Source organism: Callospermophilus lateralis, chromosome 7 (genome assembly GCF_048772815.1).
Source record: "Callospermophilus lateralis isolate mCalLat2 chromosome 7, mCalLat2.hap1, whole genome shotgun sequence".
NCBI classification, from domain to species: domain Eukaryota; kingdom Metazoa; phylum Chordata; class Mammalia; order Rodentia; family Sciuridae; genus Callospermophilus; species Callospermophilus lateralis.
Window position 1 is genome coordinate 66090539 of NC_135311.1, and position 16073 is coordinate 66106611.

A 16073-nucleotide genomic window follows, 5' to 3' on the forward strand; every position below is an offset into this window, starting at 1 on the left:
GACAATAGCAACTTATTACATTAGCAGGGATGTCTTAATAAAAACTCAGACTCACCTGTAAATACATTTGGATGAGGAAAGTTAATAACAACAAGCTTCATCACCATTTCAGGATAACAGATGGCAATGAGCCAGGCAATCATGCCTCCCCAGTCATGACCAATCAAAACACATTTGCTATACCCTGTGATGGAGGAAATAATGTTGACATCCTTGAAAAGAAACAGGTGGGTGCATCATTGCGTCACATAACACAGTTATACTTCTGAAACTACTCTTTCTACTCTCCCACCCTATATATCCTATAAGTTATGCACTTTCATATATATTTTGAGCTCAGTGGTTCCAAAATTTGTGTGTATATCGGAATTACCTAGCCAGATTTTTAGAAAATTTAGTTGCTTAGGCCTCCACTCTAAATCTACAAATTTAGAATCTCTCCCAGGAATCTACATTAAAAAAAAAAAAAAAGGTCTGAAATAGCCAGCTCAGCTCTGGTCTTATGGAGCTAAATATGGAAGCCATGATAAAGACTGCACATAATTAGATCATAAACAAGATTATTTGGGTTAGTTTTTGAATGCTGAGAAGTTACTAGTTATACTAAAGTCATAACTGACTCATTGATGTCCAACTTACAAACATTTATTTTCAAGAATTATCTGTTTTCTTTAACTTCACAAATCCAAATTTATAACTAAACAGTAAAAAAAAAAAAGTCATTAATTTGGAAGTGTGAAGTCTTAGTTATACCATCAATTATATACAGTCATGCACATGACTATATATAAGCTCAAATTTGTGACAATTTTGGAACCATTAAGCTCCATCAATGGCAGGCTACATATATGATGGTAGTTCCATAAGAACACAGTAAAGTTGAAAATTTCTTGTCACCTAGTGACATAGCTGTTCTATTGTAGCCCTGTGTTTGTGGAGATACTGGTAGACAAACCTGTACTCTCAGTCATATGAAAGTACCGCAGCACAATCAATCATGTATGGTACGTAACACTTGACAACAATAGTAAATGACCATGTTACAGGTTCATATACTTACTATCATTATTTTAGAATAGACTCTAATTATAAACAAAAAATGATTGTAAAACAGTACGCTGTGTTATGCTGGCAGCAGCCTTATATGACTTGTGTATGTCACAACTCTTAATTGCATTACGAGGCCATGTTAAGTGATTGACCTATGCCCTCTAGGTTTCTGGAAGTACACTCTGATATTTGCACAAAGACAAAACTGTCTATGATGTATTTCTCAGAATGTATCGCAGCATGAATTGGCATGCGACTATATAAATTTCTTTTTATGTAATCATTATAGTAGTATGAAGTAAGTTAAATTATTTTTTAAATTTTTTTTAGTTATACATGGGCACAATATCTTTATTTTGTTTATTTATTTTTATGTGGTGCTGAGGACCGAACCCAGGGTCTCACACGTGCGAGGCAAGCACTCTACCACTGAGCCACAACTCCAGCCCCTGAAGTAAGTTAAATTATTAATAGAGACTTCTACAGGATTGCTCTTATACAAATGGATAAGAATCATTTGTAATTTATTCCTGGAGTACTTAAAATTGATTCTTTCAAGTATTTCTCACCATTACTACACTAACATACACACACACAAAACCTCTATTTATATTGATTTGGCTAGAAAATTTGTGATGACAAGTTTAGGCCAGATCGGAATTATTACAAAATCTGAATGAAATACAGCTGTTCAAAAATCATCATCTGAAAATATAGCTATTTTATTACAATTAGACTCAATAATAACATGTTGTACATCATGTAACATGCATGTAACATTCATGTTGATACCTTAGACCCCATCCAATTTTTTTTTCTTCTCTAAAAATACTTGTCTGATCTGTTCTGTTGTTAGATTATTGGAGGAAAGACCTTTGATTTCATGGTGTTTTTCTCTATGTTTCTCCATTAACATACTGATGGTAACATCTGGGTTTTAGTAAAAGGAAATGTAGTAGATTAGATTATTGCCCTCCCCTTATTGCCACAGAAGCAAGTATACTTTTTTTGCCCTTTGATGTTAAACTTAGACATGTGATTTGCTTTGTTTGTTTGTTTGTTTGTTTGTTTTGTAGCTTGACCTGATTTTGCATTCTGCCATAAAAATTGCACGTGCTATACTTTTATATATCATGCTTTAGCCAATCGGCTGTTTATAGAAACTTGAAATATGCTTGTGCAGCTGGACTCAGACTCTTGCCACTTCTACCACTGCCAGGAGAAGATTCCTCCACCCCTGCACCTGTCCTTGGCTACCTCCCAGCCCAGCTCAGAGAGAAACCAGTCCCAGGTGGACCTGCCGCCTGAGGCACAGACCAAGAGAGATCCAGCTACAGTTGACCTGCAGATCTCTAAACAGGAATAAATTATTATGGCTGTTTGTCACTGAGTTTAGGGTGGTTATACAATATTATTGTGATATTCCCTGATCAATTCAAGAGAGGTAATGCAAGTGCTTCTACATCTTATAATATTTATAATATTTTTAATAAGTATTTAGGTGTGAACTATGAAGGTGTGAGCTCAATAATATAGTTCTAAAAATAATAAACAGTATGCATTGGATCTATTTATTTCCCAACCAGACAGCATCCTCCTCCTCTTAGTTCCCCAAAGGAAGAGAAGAAAGGTCTATTTGTAATAACAAATTTGAAAGTTATTTGTGATTGTTTATTCATGATGCATTATTTTAAATTTCTTGTATAAATATTTCAGGTTATATACCCAAAATCATGGTGACAGGATCCAGATAAAAGCTAGGGTAGATGGAAAACACATCCTCCCAAGAACTCATCAACTTGTAATTTGTTGAATGTTAGTACCTTAAAAAGAATTAATATATATTTTTTAAACTAACCTACCTAAGGAGTCCAAAATATCCTTTATATCTGTAATTAGACAGTCTAATTTATAATTGTCTCGATGGCTGGGAGCATCTGTTTCTCCATAGCCTCTCAAATCCAGGGCGACAACTCTATATTCACTTTTAAATTCCCTCAGTTGGTAACGCCAAGAATACCTGCAGAGAAAAGGAAACATTAAAAATACCCTATTAAGTAATACAAAGAGTAGAATTAGCCAGGTGAGTGCCTGAAGGTTCTCACAGCTACTAGGGAGACTGAGACAGGAGGGAGGATAGTTTAAGCCCAGAAGTTTGAGACCAGGCTGGATCACATAGTGAGACTTCATCTCAAAAATGAACAGTAACATTAAAGATTTACTAAGTGGAAAATTTTAAGAATTCTTTAAAAGTATATATATATATATATATATATATATATATATATATATATATATATATATATATTTAAAGTTATAAATATATATATTTGTAGTTTTAGATGGATACAATGCCTTTATTTTATTTTTATGTGACGCTGAGGATCAAACCTAGTGCCTTCCACATGCAAGGTGAGTACTCTACCCCTGAGCTACAAGCCCAGCCTCACTGAGCTGTAACCCCAGCCCAAGAATTCTTATTTTGAAAAAGGTTACATAGTTGCATGTCAGCAGGAAAAAGGAACCTTGTGAAAAGAAAGCACTGAGGATCTTTATTATAACTATTTTATCCTTTACTAGCTCCAGTAGGTTAGAACAAAAGACCAGTATTTACAGAAACTACAAAATATCAGTTACTAAAATTGACATATATATATATATATATATATATATATATATATATACAAATATACATATATTTAATCAATTTTCTAAGTATTTCCTAATATCAGGGAATCTGTACTAAGAGCAGTTAGTTAATTTACAGCCTGAATTTCTAGACAGAATAAATAGATTATAAAGTTTTAAAATAGTGTGGAAGAAAAAATGAGCCTGAAAGTTTTACCAAAACATCTAAATGCTTATCCTGCCTAGGACTCTGGTAGAGTAAGGTAAACAAAATACTTTCATATTGCAGAACCATTTTACTAGATGACAATTTATTTCCCTCTAAAGCAGATTTTACTCACCTTACTCCACTGTCAAATAGGGCTTAGTGTTTTCCGTAACTATAACACAGTGGATGAAAAAATACAAAGGTTAAAACAAAAATTGTCACTGAAAGAATCCAATAGAACAACGATTTAAGACCAATTCCTGCTTGCCAAAGTAAAATGCTGTGGAGGATCCTAGACTATGAGGATAATCAAAATATTTAACCATGAAAATGAGCCAGCACTGACCAGTTAGAATGACTATAGTGCTGCAGACAAATCCTGGAGGCCTCTGCTGGGCCAGACATTCCCCCTGTACTTGATCATGAAGGACAGAATTAATTGAAAAATATAGATATCCGGGAGTTTTAATTTCTCAAATAAGCAAAGTTATTTTAGATAACAGCTATGAAAAAAGAGATTTTTTTAAAAGTGACTCATTATGTTATGAAACTCAAAATAAGTATTTTTAAAAGAGCATCTGCATGCACATCTGTTCATGAAAACACAGTAAAAAAAAGTATTTGACACAAGCCAAATGGGAGATTATTCTCTGAAAATACTTTTTGAGTGCATTAGACAAGCAAACACAGGGATAGACGCAAGATTATAAACCAGCAGTGAGAAGCAGACTGCAATATGAAGTGACATAAAGCAGTTAGGCCCATTTAACAAGTCAGTCACTTACATCAATAGATAAGACTATCAGGAAAGGGGTCAGATAGACATTTGGAATTAAGAATAGATATAGAACCTCTGATCAATTACTACAATTTCTATGACGTGTGGAAAATCTGCAAATACACTGACATTTAAGATGAATTTGAAAATGTCAAGAGACAGCATCTTTTTTGGCTAGGCCATAGTAATCTTTTTAAAAATAGTTTTTTAGTTATACATGGACACAATATCTTTCTTTTGTTTATTTATTTATTTTTATGTGATGCTGAGGATAAAACCCAGTGCCTCACATGTGCGAGGCAAGCTCTCTGCCACTGAGCCACAACCCCAGCCCTCCATAGTAATCTTGTTAATCTTATCTCTGGGTTGTAACAGACAAATGAAGCAGTTTGCTTCCTTAAAGATTTCTGTATGTCAACACACATGATTTTATTATTTTCTCACTTGCCTTTATTATAATTTTGAATTGAATTCTTGTCTTTATAAATAAATCCCAACTCTTCCTTCTTTATGATCTCTCCTAACAAATCAATAATGTTTTGCAGATTTAACCTCTTAAATATTTATGTAATCACTCCTCCCATCCATCCTGCTATGAATACCTTAAATCAGGCATCTATTTATGCAGCAGCCTATTGATTGGTCCGTGTCCATTTCATTCTCCTCAGCTGTCTCTTCTACAAAATCAAAATGATACAGCAAAAACACAAATGGTCTTATGTCATTGCCCTGCTTAAAAATTTTTTTTGTGACTCCTTTTTGTTATAACATGAAGCCCAAGCTTATTATCCTGGAAGACCAAACCTTTAAGATTTGACAATTGCCCAGTTTTCTAGACTGATTATTTTTCACCCATTCTCTGTCACGTGCTTTATAATAAAAAGAGCTGACATCTACATCATTCTTATTATGTGCCAGGCACAATTTTATGTGCCTTCAAATGTGGTAATGTTGATCTTCAAAATGATACTATGAAGTAGGTATTATTATCCCCACTTTACAGATGAAGAGTCAAAGGCACAGCAAGGTTAATTGAAATGCCAAAGGGCACAAGGTTAGCAAGTAGGACAACCAGGATTCAAACTTAGGTAGTCTGGCCTCAGAGTACACATTGTGCTGCCCCTGCAGCCTTAAGCAGCTATGGTGAACACACACGGGTACTGTGTTTTGCTTTTATGGCTTTGTTCATAAAAAACATTGGGATGGGGGCTGGGGTTGTGACTCAGCAGTAGAGTGCTTGCCTAGCACGTCTGAGGCCTTGAGTTTGATCCTCAGCACCATATAAAAGTAAATTAATAAAAAATAGGTATTGTGTACAACTACAACAAAAAATTAAAATATTAAACAAAACACACATTGGGATGATATTTGTCTGAAATACCATCCCTCCCCACCATCCCTTTATTATCCCAGGATCCCTTACTCTCACTTCTCAGTTAACTCTTCCTCACATTGGACATGTTCTCTTCCAGGGTTTATCCTAGGCTGCCTCCTTTACAGGGTGGCTTGGGTGTCCCCTTCTGTATTTTCACACTTGGTTCACTCCTCAGTGAACTGGGCACATGTTATATAATGATCTGTTCATAGCTAGCTCTTTTACTCAATTGTGAGCTCCCTGTGTTGTCTGCAAGTGCTTAATAAAGATTTATTGAATAAGCCAAACAACAAACTAATGGAACACTGAATAATGGTAGTACTAGAAATGTCAATGTTCAATAAGACTTCTGTCCCATTCAAATCTTGACAATGACAGCTAAAAGGCTAATATTCTTGGTGGGGAATTTATACTCAATTTTATTAAATGTGCATTGTTTAAATATCTTAAGTATTGACATCTTAATTTAAAATTCATTTAAGGATTTTAAGGTAAAGTTTTGATTCACTGAGCAAAATTCACATAAATTGCATTAGAGATCATGCATTGCAGTACCTGGATATCATTGAAATTGCATAAAAAAGAACCTGGTATGGTGGCACACATCTGTATTCTCAGCTACTTGGGAGACTGAGGTAGGGGATCACAAGTTCAAGGCCAGCTTCAGCAACTTGTCGAGACCTTGTCTCAAAATAATATATAAAGAGGGATGGGATGGGGCTGGGGTTGTGACTCAGTGGTAGAGCGCTTGCCTTGCACATGTGAGGTATTGGGTTCTATCCTCAGCACCACATAAAAATAAATAAACAAACAAAATAAAGGTATTGTGCCCATCTAATATATATATATATATACACACACACACACACACTAAAAAGCGATGGGAGCTGGTATGGTGTGCATGCCTGTAATCCCAGAGGCTTAGAAAGCTGAGGCAGGAGGATTGCAAGTTCAAAGACAGCCTCAGCAACTTAGTGAGACCCTAACTCAAAATAAAATATAAAAAGGGCTGAGGATGTGACTTGGTGATTAAGCACCTCTGGGTTTGATCCTTGGTACCAAAAAAAAAAAAAAAAAAAAAAAAGAGTGGTGGTAGGAGGGCTGGGGATGTAGATCAGTGGTAAAGCACCCTTGAGTTCCAATTCCCAGTACTGAAAAGTAAGTAAGTAAGTAAGTAAATAAATAAATAAAACCAAGCACATCTATTGGTGCTATTAACAATGAATAGAGCCAAGCCATACCCTAAATAATTCTAAGAAATAGGGTAACTGCATATTTTAATAAATTACAAAATAATATTTAAATGTTCTCTTCCAAAAATTCAAAATAATAACACATTAGCCTTAAACTGAAAAAGAAATCACATCAGTGATAGACTAATGAGCATGTCATTCATATGAAATAAATATATACAACCCCTTTAATATAGGAATGAGACATATTACAAAATCAGTAACTGAAACATTATAAACAGAACTATTTTCATTCATATTGTCTTTTTTCTGGTAGCTTTAGGTAATAGCAGGAGCCACTGAGGGTATAAAAAAAAAAAAAAAAGCCTCTTTCCCAGTTATCACTCTTAACATAGGAGGGCTCAGCCTCTCTTGGGTTACCAGGTTGGCCCCTCTTAGGTTAAAACATCCTTTTCCTCTTCATAGAGAAAGGCCGTGACACTCGGCCTCTGTGCTCAGCCATCTGCCAGAGAAGACTTCTCTTGCCTCAGCTCTTGAATGATGACGCATTCCATACAGCTGGGGTTGAAGATGGCTCACAGAAATTGCCTGGGTCAGCTCAAAATATTTTTAAGAGAGATGCAAATTGAGGTAAAGAGAGTGGGAGAAAAATTGTCTTTGACAAACAGCCTTATTTGGGGCTAATTTAGCTAAAATTCTCACAGATGTGTATCTTCTTTGATGTTTTCTTTAGAGTTTCAGGAAGAAGACTCAGGGTTTTAATTTTTTTCTGAGTACCATGTAATAGTATCCATTAAACATCACCATTTCTCAATAGCTATTCTCAGGAAATGATGACAAATGTAGATAATACATTATATTTGTATGGTGCTTTTCTGTTTAAAAAGTACTTTCACACACATTACTAATAAATGATTGTTTTGTTTTTATTGCATCAAATATTCCTGACCTACAAATTTATAATTTATAAATTTATAATTTCTTGAGTAGTTAGGCAAAACTTAATTAAAAGAGATATAACATTTACATTTATATTTACAATATAAATTTAAATTGGTTTAAAATGCCATGCATAAAGGTTTTATTTTCTTTTCTCTTTTGGCTTTTAAAAGAAGAAAAGTTTTGTCTTAAAACATAAATCTTAGAATCTTGTCCTAAATTCTAAGGTTGGAACTCACTGGATCCTATAATGGGTCATAGTGGCATTTTGACTGGAAGGAAGGACAGAATGAACACCACATGAAAGTCTTGGCTTAAGGTGTAACATACTCAGAGATATTTGACTATCACATGGGCAATTTCCATGTAGTTAGTTCAGAACTCTCCCTGAAAAACCAGGTAGCTTTCAGACTAATGGTAAGTAAAGTTCAATGAACTCAATAGGGTCTATCCGAGTAATTCAGTTATCTGGGTTTATTGTTCTTCTTTTAAATTATAGGAAGACTCTTTCTGGAATAACAGTAGATTTGGTAGATAGAAGGGGCTTGTTTCTATCTGTAATATGCATATAATTCCTACTTGATGGGTCTTTAAAATGAAAAGATCTCTCATAGCTTTTTGAAAAATCAACCATTCCTCACAACAAAAGCCCATTTGGACACATCCAAGATTTGGCTTTGCTGGAGCAAAGGGGCTGATGTACTAGACTCCCTCCCATTCACTGAAGGTCCTAGACATATACACTACTGTTTTGCAAATGGGCTCTCACAAGGAGTAAATAATGGGACAATGCTATGAAAAAAATGTGCAAAAAATTATCATCTCTTAAGATAAAACAGAGAGCATCTATTGTTCTGTATGAAATCAGTACCACTGCCATTCTCCAGGACTCTTTGAAACAATTACCAAGTGGTTGAAGTGGTTGGAGGCTCACTTTTTATCTTCATGTAGATTGTTCCATATGTAAAAAGGTAAAATTCCAGTAAGGAAAAGAACATGGAAAAGCATTGGAACAAATACTGCCTCTTTTTATATCATGAATTTTATTTAGATTGGTGATTTAAAATGTTAAAGTAAGGTATTCTTTTATTTTTGGCTGGCTTTTAAACACTCTTTTGAATGTTTGCATAAAGTGTAAAATGTGAAGGCTGAGAATCCGTGATTGTTATTAGATCATTATCATTCCTATAGACTGAGGACAAGCAGCAGACGTTAGTTCTACTGCCCATTATTTCAGCAGCGTAGCTATGAAGCTTAAAGGAAAAGATAAATGCAAAACACTTGGAAGAGTATTTGGGACATGGTGAATGCTCTGTAAATGTTAGCTATCATCACTGTCATCACCAGAATTAGAATATTATACATCTTCACATGAGTGAATGAGAATGAAGGATGAAAATGAACACTTATTGAGTATTCTCTGGAATCATGTGAAAGGGCTTTCACATATTTTGACTCTATTCTCACAAAATCTCTGCAAGATTATTATAAAAGATTGTGCAGGATCTGTAGTTATGTTACTCTGGGCAGATTTGACTAATGCTTCTGAGTAACATTTTACTGTGAGCCAGTCATGTCATGTACTCCACGAGCCAAGTCCACATGCATCTGCTTGAATTGCACTGGGAGCTGTTCCTACCACTTAATTATGTTGTTTCCAAATGGAAAAACAGACTATAAGACATGTTTGCTTATTCAGCTACTCCAGACAGGAAAAAAATCTTCATGAAGAGGAAGTCTTCTCAGAAAGAGGTCTTTGCCATCCTCCATTCCTTTCTTTAATTCCTAATTCTTCCTAGAACACTAACAACCTCTCAATGCCTTTGTTCATGGAGTCCCTTTCATTCATAAAATATTCACTAAATTGTCTAAAGGTAATATTCCTTTCAGAGCTAGATCCATTTTACATCAGGACTTTGGGTGGCACAGAATCTTTAAAACTCTAAAAGAGGTAAAGAATTTGAAATGGTGGAATTCTAGGTATTATGAGACACTATAGGAGAAACTTGTGGACATGTTGTTGTCCCAGAACTTTCAAAAGACACCACATAACTGGGCATGGTGGTGCATGCCTATAATCCCTCAGCGGCTCTGGAAGCTGAGGCAGGAGGATCGCGAGTTCAAAGCCAGCCTCAGCAAAAGCAAGGCGTTAAGCAACTCAGTGAGACTCTGTCTCTAAATAAAATACAAAATAGGTCAGCGGGTGTGGATGAGTGGCTCACTGCTCCTGAGTTCCATCCCTGGTACCAAAACAAAAACAAAAACAAAACACCAGATAGAATACCTTTGAGTCAACTTGGAGAGTAAATTTTTTTTTCATGTATTTCTTGACCTATTTAGTTCATGAATGATCTGAAGATCAGAGCCCTGCACCATCAAAAACTGGTTTCACCACTTTGATATCCACCATCTCTTTTAAAGATGCTCATTAAAAAGAAAATTTAATTAGGTTTGCTTCCATCTGTACTTACTTGGCTCCATAAAATCACAGAGAACAGAAAATTTTCCCCTAGGTAACTGCAATGGCCTGAATATGTACTGCAAAATTAATATGCTGAAACTTGATTGCCAATGAGATCTTATCAAGAGAGGCCTTTAAGAGGTGATTAAGTCATGAGAGCAGAGTTCTCATAAATGATATTAGCAACCTTATAAAAGGGTCAGTGGGAACTATCAAGGCCCTTTTTGTCCTTCCAACCTTCCTCCATGTGAGAACAAAGCATTTGGTCCCTCTCCTCTGGAGGACACAGCAACAAGGCACCATCTTAAAAGCAGAGACTGGGCCTTAACCAGACACTGAACCTGCCAGCCTCCAGAACCATGGAAAACAAATTTCTGTTCTTTATAAATTACTCAGTCTTGGGTATTTTGTTTTAGTAGCACAAATAGACTAATACAGTAACTACTAACTGATCATTTTTGGTGCTAGGTTTTCATCTTAATATGAAATATTTAGGTCTTCAATTTATCCTGCATTCACATGAGCCAATGGCTTCAGACATAGGAAATCGTTTATATTAAGTTTCCACAGGTCCTCTTTTCTCTGCCTTCTCCCCACTCCAAGTTTCACTAAACACTTCCTGATAAGAAATGCTCCAAGCCTTTTGTTTGTTTAAAGTCTCCTTTTCCCTACCCAGTGTTGTATTTTGTCTACAATAGATATTCCATAAAAATATTGTTTTGTAACTATTTCAGAAATTTGAAAAATTAAAAGATACCTTTTTTAATCTTCAAAAAAAAATTTAAGTATTCTCCTTTTCCTTCTTCTTTTTTGAATGGGGGATTGAACCCACTGAGCTATATCTCCAGCCCTTTTTATTTTTATTTTGAGACTCGGTCTCACTAAGTTGCTAAGACTCGTCTCAGACTTTTGATCCTTTTGCCTCAGCCTCCTGAGTTACTGGGATTATAGGCATGTGCCACCATGTGTGGCACACGTATGAGGAGGAAAACCATTGCTGTGAATCAGGAATATTCAGAAATGATCTCTCTGGGCAAATAACTGTAGATTAGGGTGTACAAAAGTTATCATAGTAAAATGGTTCTATGGTATAAATGTGGGGCTTTAAGATGAGAAATCTGAATCTCAGTGGCTCAGGAGGCTGAGGCAGGAGGATCACAAGTTAGAAGCCAGCCTCAACAAATTAGTGAGACCCTGCCTCAAAATGAAAAAAAAAAGAAAAATGATAATGAGGGGCTAGGGTTGTGGCTCAGTGGTAGAGCACTTGCTTAGCATGTGTGAGGCACTGGGTTCTATCCTAAGCACCACATAAAATATAAATAAAATAAAGGTATTGTGTCCATCTACAACTAAAAAAAATCTTTAAAATAAAAAAATGATAATGAAAGATCTGCCTTCATAGTGGGATTAATGCCATTATGTAAAGAGGAGTTCATCCCCTTTTGCCTCCCTGACCTACCACCTTCTACCATGTGATGACACAACAAGAAAACCCTCATCAGTGCCTTGATTTTGGACTTGCCAGAATCTAGACGTGTAAGAAAATTAACATCTGTTCATTATACATTACCCTACATGGTCTGTGGCATTCTGACATAGCAGCACAAAGTTGACTAGGCCAATAAGACAAGTCTTAATGCAAAAGAAAAAGTTGGTAAGTTTACCAGAATTCTGGAAATCCATGAAGCAGTAGCATAAGCGGTTTGCCTCTTTCTCCAGCAGCAACATAGTGAAATCTTAACCCAGAATCCTAAAAATGAAAAGCATGAAATTTTAGTGATGTTTGGTGTTGATTGTCAAACTAATACATTTAGCATTTCCTTCATTTAAAAATATTTGAATTAACATCAAGAAATAAAATAAATATTATTAATTTACAAAAAAACCCCCATGATCTATCAATAGGATAAGTGGACTTATTCACTTTTGCCTACATTCCCTTCACAGTATCTTCCCTTCTCATTCTTAGTATAAGATCAATGTATATATTTTGAGCATCTGAAGCCATGTCACAATTTGTAACTTTCATTTATTGATGTGTCACACTTCATCTCACTCAAATTCTGCAGGATATGTCTGATCTGTGGAATTCTGATCTGAATTGATAATCCTGCCAAGTTTACCTCCGAGTCATGTACTTTTCTCAGCTTGCCCGTCAAAAGCTGTGCCATCAGTTATATAATTCACACCTCCTTCCCTTATTTTTAGGTCTCTCCTTCCCACATTATTATTTTGAGTGTTGCATGTACCATTCCTCTTGCTGCCTGTTCCTCATGGCACAGCAGTGTGTATTTCTAACAGAAGAATACTCTGAGTGCTCAAGGCTTCACTGTGTACTTTGGGAGACAAGAAAGCCCAAGGTGAATAGAGAATAGAAGTAAGAGAAGAATACAGCAAATAAGCAAATTGAAGAAAAGAAAGTAGAGAAAAAGCAAGAAAAAAAAGCAAAAAACGGAATGCAAGGAAAGAAACCAAGAAGCTGAATGATAGACACTGGGTTTTATACAGATTACCCCAAGCAATTGGATTTTCAGATGTAAGAGATCCTAAAGAGTCATCTAATTCAACACCATAAATTTATATATTTAGAAAATGAGACCCAGGTGAGCCTGGTGGTGCATGCCTGTAATCCCAGTGTCTTGGGAGGCTGATGAAGAAGGATTGAAAGTTAGAGATCAGCCTTAGCAACTTAGCAAGACCCTGTCTCAAAATAAAATAAAATAAAAAAAGAACTGGAGACATACTTCAGTGGTAAAGCACCCCTGGGTTCAATCCCCAGTCCAAAAAAAGAAAGAAAAAATAAAAGAAAATGAGGACTAAAGATGTAGCACAAGTCATAAAGGTGGGTGGAAGCAGAGCAGTGACTAGAATCCCCATCTTGCCCTAACTCCCAGGACAATGTTCTTTCCACTCCTTAGTTCTACATCTCTGAGGAACTCTTTAGGAGGCTAGAGTCAGAGGAAAGGCATTAAGAAGAATTCTAGATGGCTCACATATTACTTTTAGTCCTCAAGTTGGATAAAGTTAGCAAATCTGACTTGGTCCTCAACGTCAGAATCCCTTCTTAGAAGTTCAATACTTTTTTTGTGTGTGTGATGGGTCTTAGAGGATAAAGCAATACATACTTTATTGCACTATATGCCAGACACTATTCTAAGGTGGTGGTGGTGGTGTGTGTGTAATTTGGGGGCAAATATTAACTCACTTAATTCTTACATTAATCCTAGGCTGAACAAGGGCAAGAAGAACCTTTCTTGAGTGACCTGTGTAAAGAAACCTCTTGCCCTTCTTGCCTTTCTGAATTCCAGCTGCTGGGCAATTTAGCTCTTAATAGGAAGTCAGGACTTGGTGACATAAACATCTCCTCATAGGATGCTGGTTTTGAAAGGCCTGTGAGTCATACTGTAGAGTGGATCACAGGCGCCATTTCCTTTTCCCACTTGGAGTCTCAGGAAATAGAATATTTGTGAGCCATGAGAAAGCTTAGGACAAGCATGGATAATTAAGGAGTGCATGCATATACTTTAAAAAATTTTTTTAGATGTTGATGGACCTTTATTTTATTCATTTATTTATACATGGTGCTGAGAATCGAACCCAGTGCCTCACATGCTAGGCAACGCTCTACCACTGAGCCTCAGCCCCAGCCCCGGCATATACTTTTTATTCCATTCCTTTGGTCCCTGACTTCATAAGCCTGCTTCCCTCCTCACAAACATATACTATTTATTCATTGTTTCATGCTGACTATTCATCTGTGGTCAAAATAGACTGCTGATTTCCAAAGACTTATTCTGTTTATCTCAAAATTTGGGCATGGACAGCCGCCTGAGACAGTAGGATATCACCAGGAACAGTTCCTACAACTGATCTGAGCTCTAAAGGGCAAAAAGGTGGCAGGAGACAGCTTCCCTTTGCAATAGGAAAGGAGCAGAATTATTCCAGGTTGTTATGGCAGGGGGAGGAGGGAAGAACAACACAAGAAGACTCTCATTAGCGAACTCCACATTCAGAAACCAACCAAGACGCCTGCACACCGGATTTGCTGTTTGTCATTTATCTCTGTCTCTGTCCCTCTCTCTCTCACCCCCACACACGCATACACACACACACACACACACACACACACACACACACACACACAGAGGCTTACAAACCGGACCCCTCTCATGCCGCACCTCACCCCACCTGCCTCTCCCCTTGGCATCTTCCGGGTCCCCACCGCGCGCCCTGCAGCCAGGGTAACACTAGGGGACGCTGAGCCGGGCATCATGGAAGGAGCAGCCCCGCGTCCCCCGCCCCTGCGGCTGTCACGTTTCCTCCCGTTACCGCCAGGCCCGCACCGGCCTTCACCTTGATCCGCACGTAGCAGTGGGTACCCAGAGAGGGGTCGTTCATGCAAGCAGGAGGGTGTTCCCGGGTCACCCGCCGGAAGGTCTGTGCGGGTCCCTTGCCGATGCTCCACAAAAGTTTGAGCAGGTGGATGGAGGCACAGAGCCCGCAGTAGCAGTAGACCAAGGACCAGAAGAGCAGGGACCGGATCGTCATCATCAGGCGGGGCAGGCAATCCCGCAGCCTCGCCATCGGGCGGCGGCGATGGGACCCGCTGTCCTTCCTTGGGAGCCGAGAGCAAGCGCCGCGGTGTGTCAGGCCGGCTCGCAGTCGCCAGCTCCGCGCGCGCCTCCCCCGGGCTGTGTCACAGCCGGCTCGCGTTCCTTGTCAGCCGCAGGCTCCCGCACATACGCGGCGCGCTCGGGCCCCCGCGCCCAGCCGGGAGCGCAAAGGGGGAGACCCCCGGCTAGCCAGGAACCAGGAAAGGGCGGAGCCCACCCCCACTTCCTATTTAACAGTTGTTGAAATTGTGGGCAACCTCAAGGCGAGAGGTTCCAACCGTTCTTCTGGGTGCTGCAGAAGTGCCCCTCTTATTTTGATGGGTGTTCAAATCCTCCCTTGCCCCGCTAACTGTTGGAATCTTATCAGGTCTTCTGGATCAGACTAGTGGGGTGCAGGGAGGAAGGGAGTAGCAAATGACTTTTGTACTACATTACAGACATTCCCGACAATCTTCTGAAAATGTCAATATTCTCCAACTAGGTTAAAAGTTGTTTCCAGCCTAACTAGAAAGCAAATAGGGACTTTAAAACAAGCTTAGCCCCTGGCGACCGTCTGTTTTCTGTCCCTACAAGTCCTCCCCACCTCCATCTTCGTTTCTTTTGCCACAGAATTGTATAAAAGGAATCATATATTACAGTGTGTAACCTTTGCTTCTGGCTTCTTTCACTTAATGTAATTGAGATCCACACACGCTGGCTGTTGCATATAGCTTTTCTTGCTGATTACTACTTCATAGGTATACCATAATCATTTGTTACCCAATTTCCCAATTAAGGAACATTTCTTTCATTTCTATTTTTTCTTCTTCTTTCTTCTCCTTCCTTCTC

General features: G+C 37.8%; 1 protein-coding gene across 3 annotated transcripts in view; it reads right to left on the minus strand.

Moving 5' to 3' along the window:
- The window catches only part of Ephx4 (epoxide hydrolase 4), a 38993-nt gene extending 23358 nt beyond the window's left edge, over positions 1 to 15635 (minus strand). For all 3 annotated transcript variants that reach the window (XM_076861947.1, XM_076861948.1, XM_076861946.1), the window contains exons 1-4: positions 14986 to 15635; positions 12297 to 12382; positions 2913 to 3070; positions 56 to 184 (exon numbers count right to left, since the gene is read on the minus strand). In XM_076861947.1, coding sequence (XP_076718062.1) covers positions 56 to 184; positions 2913 to 3070; positions 12297 to 12382; positions 14986 to 15216 — 604 coding nt within the window. In that variant the 5' untranslated portion in view covers positions 15217 to 15635. The remainder of the gene's footprint in view (positions 1 to 55; positions 185 to 2912; positions 3071 to 12296; positions 12383 to 14985) is intronic.
- Between the last annotated feature and the right edge of the window lie 438 nt (positions 15636 to 16073).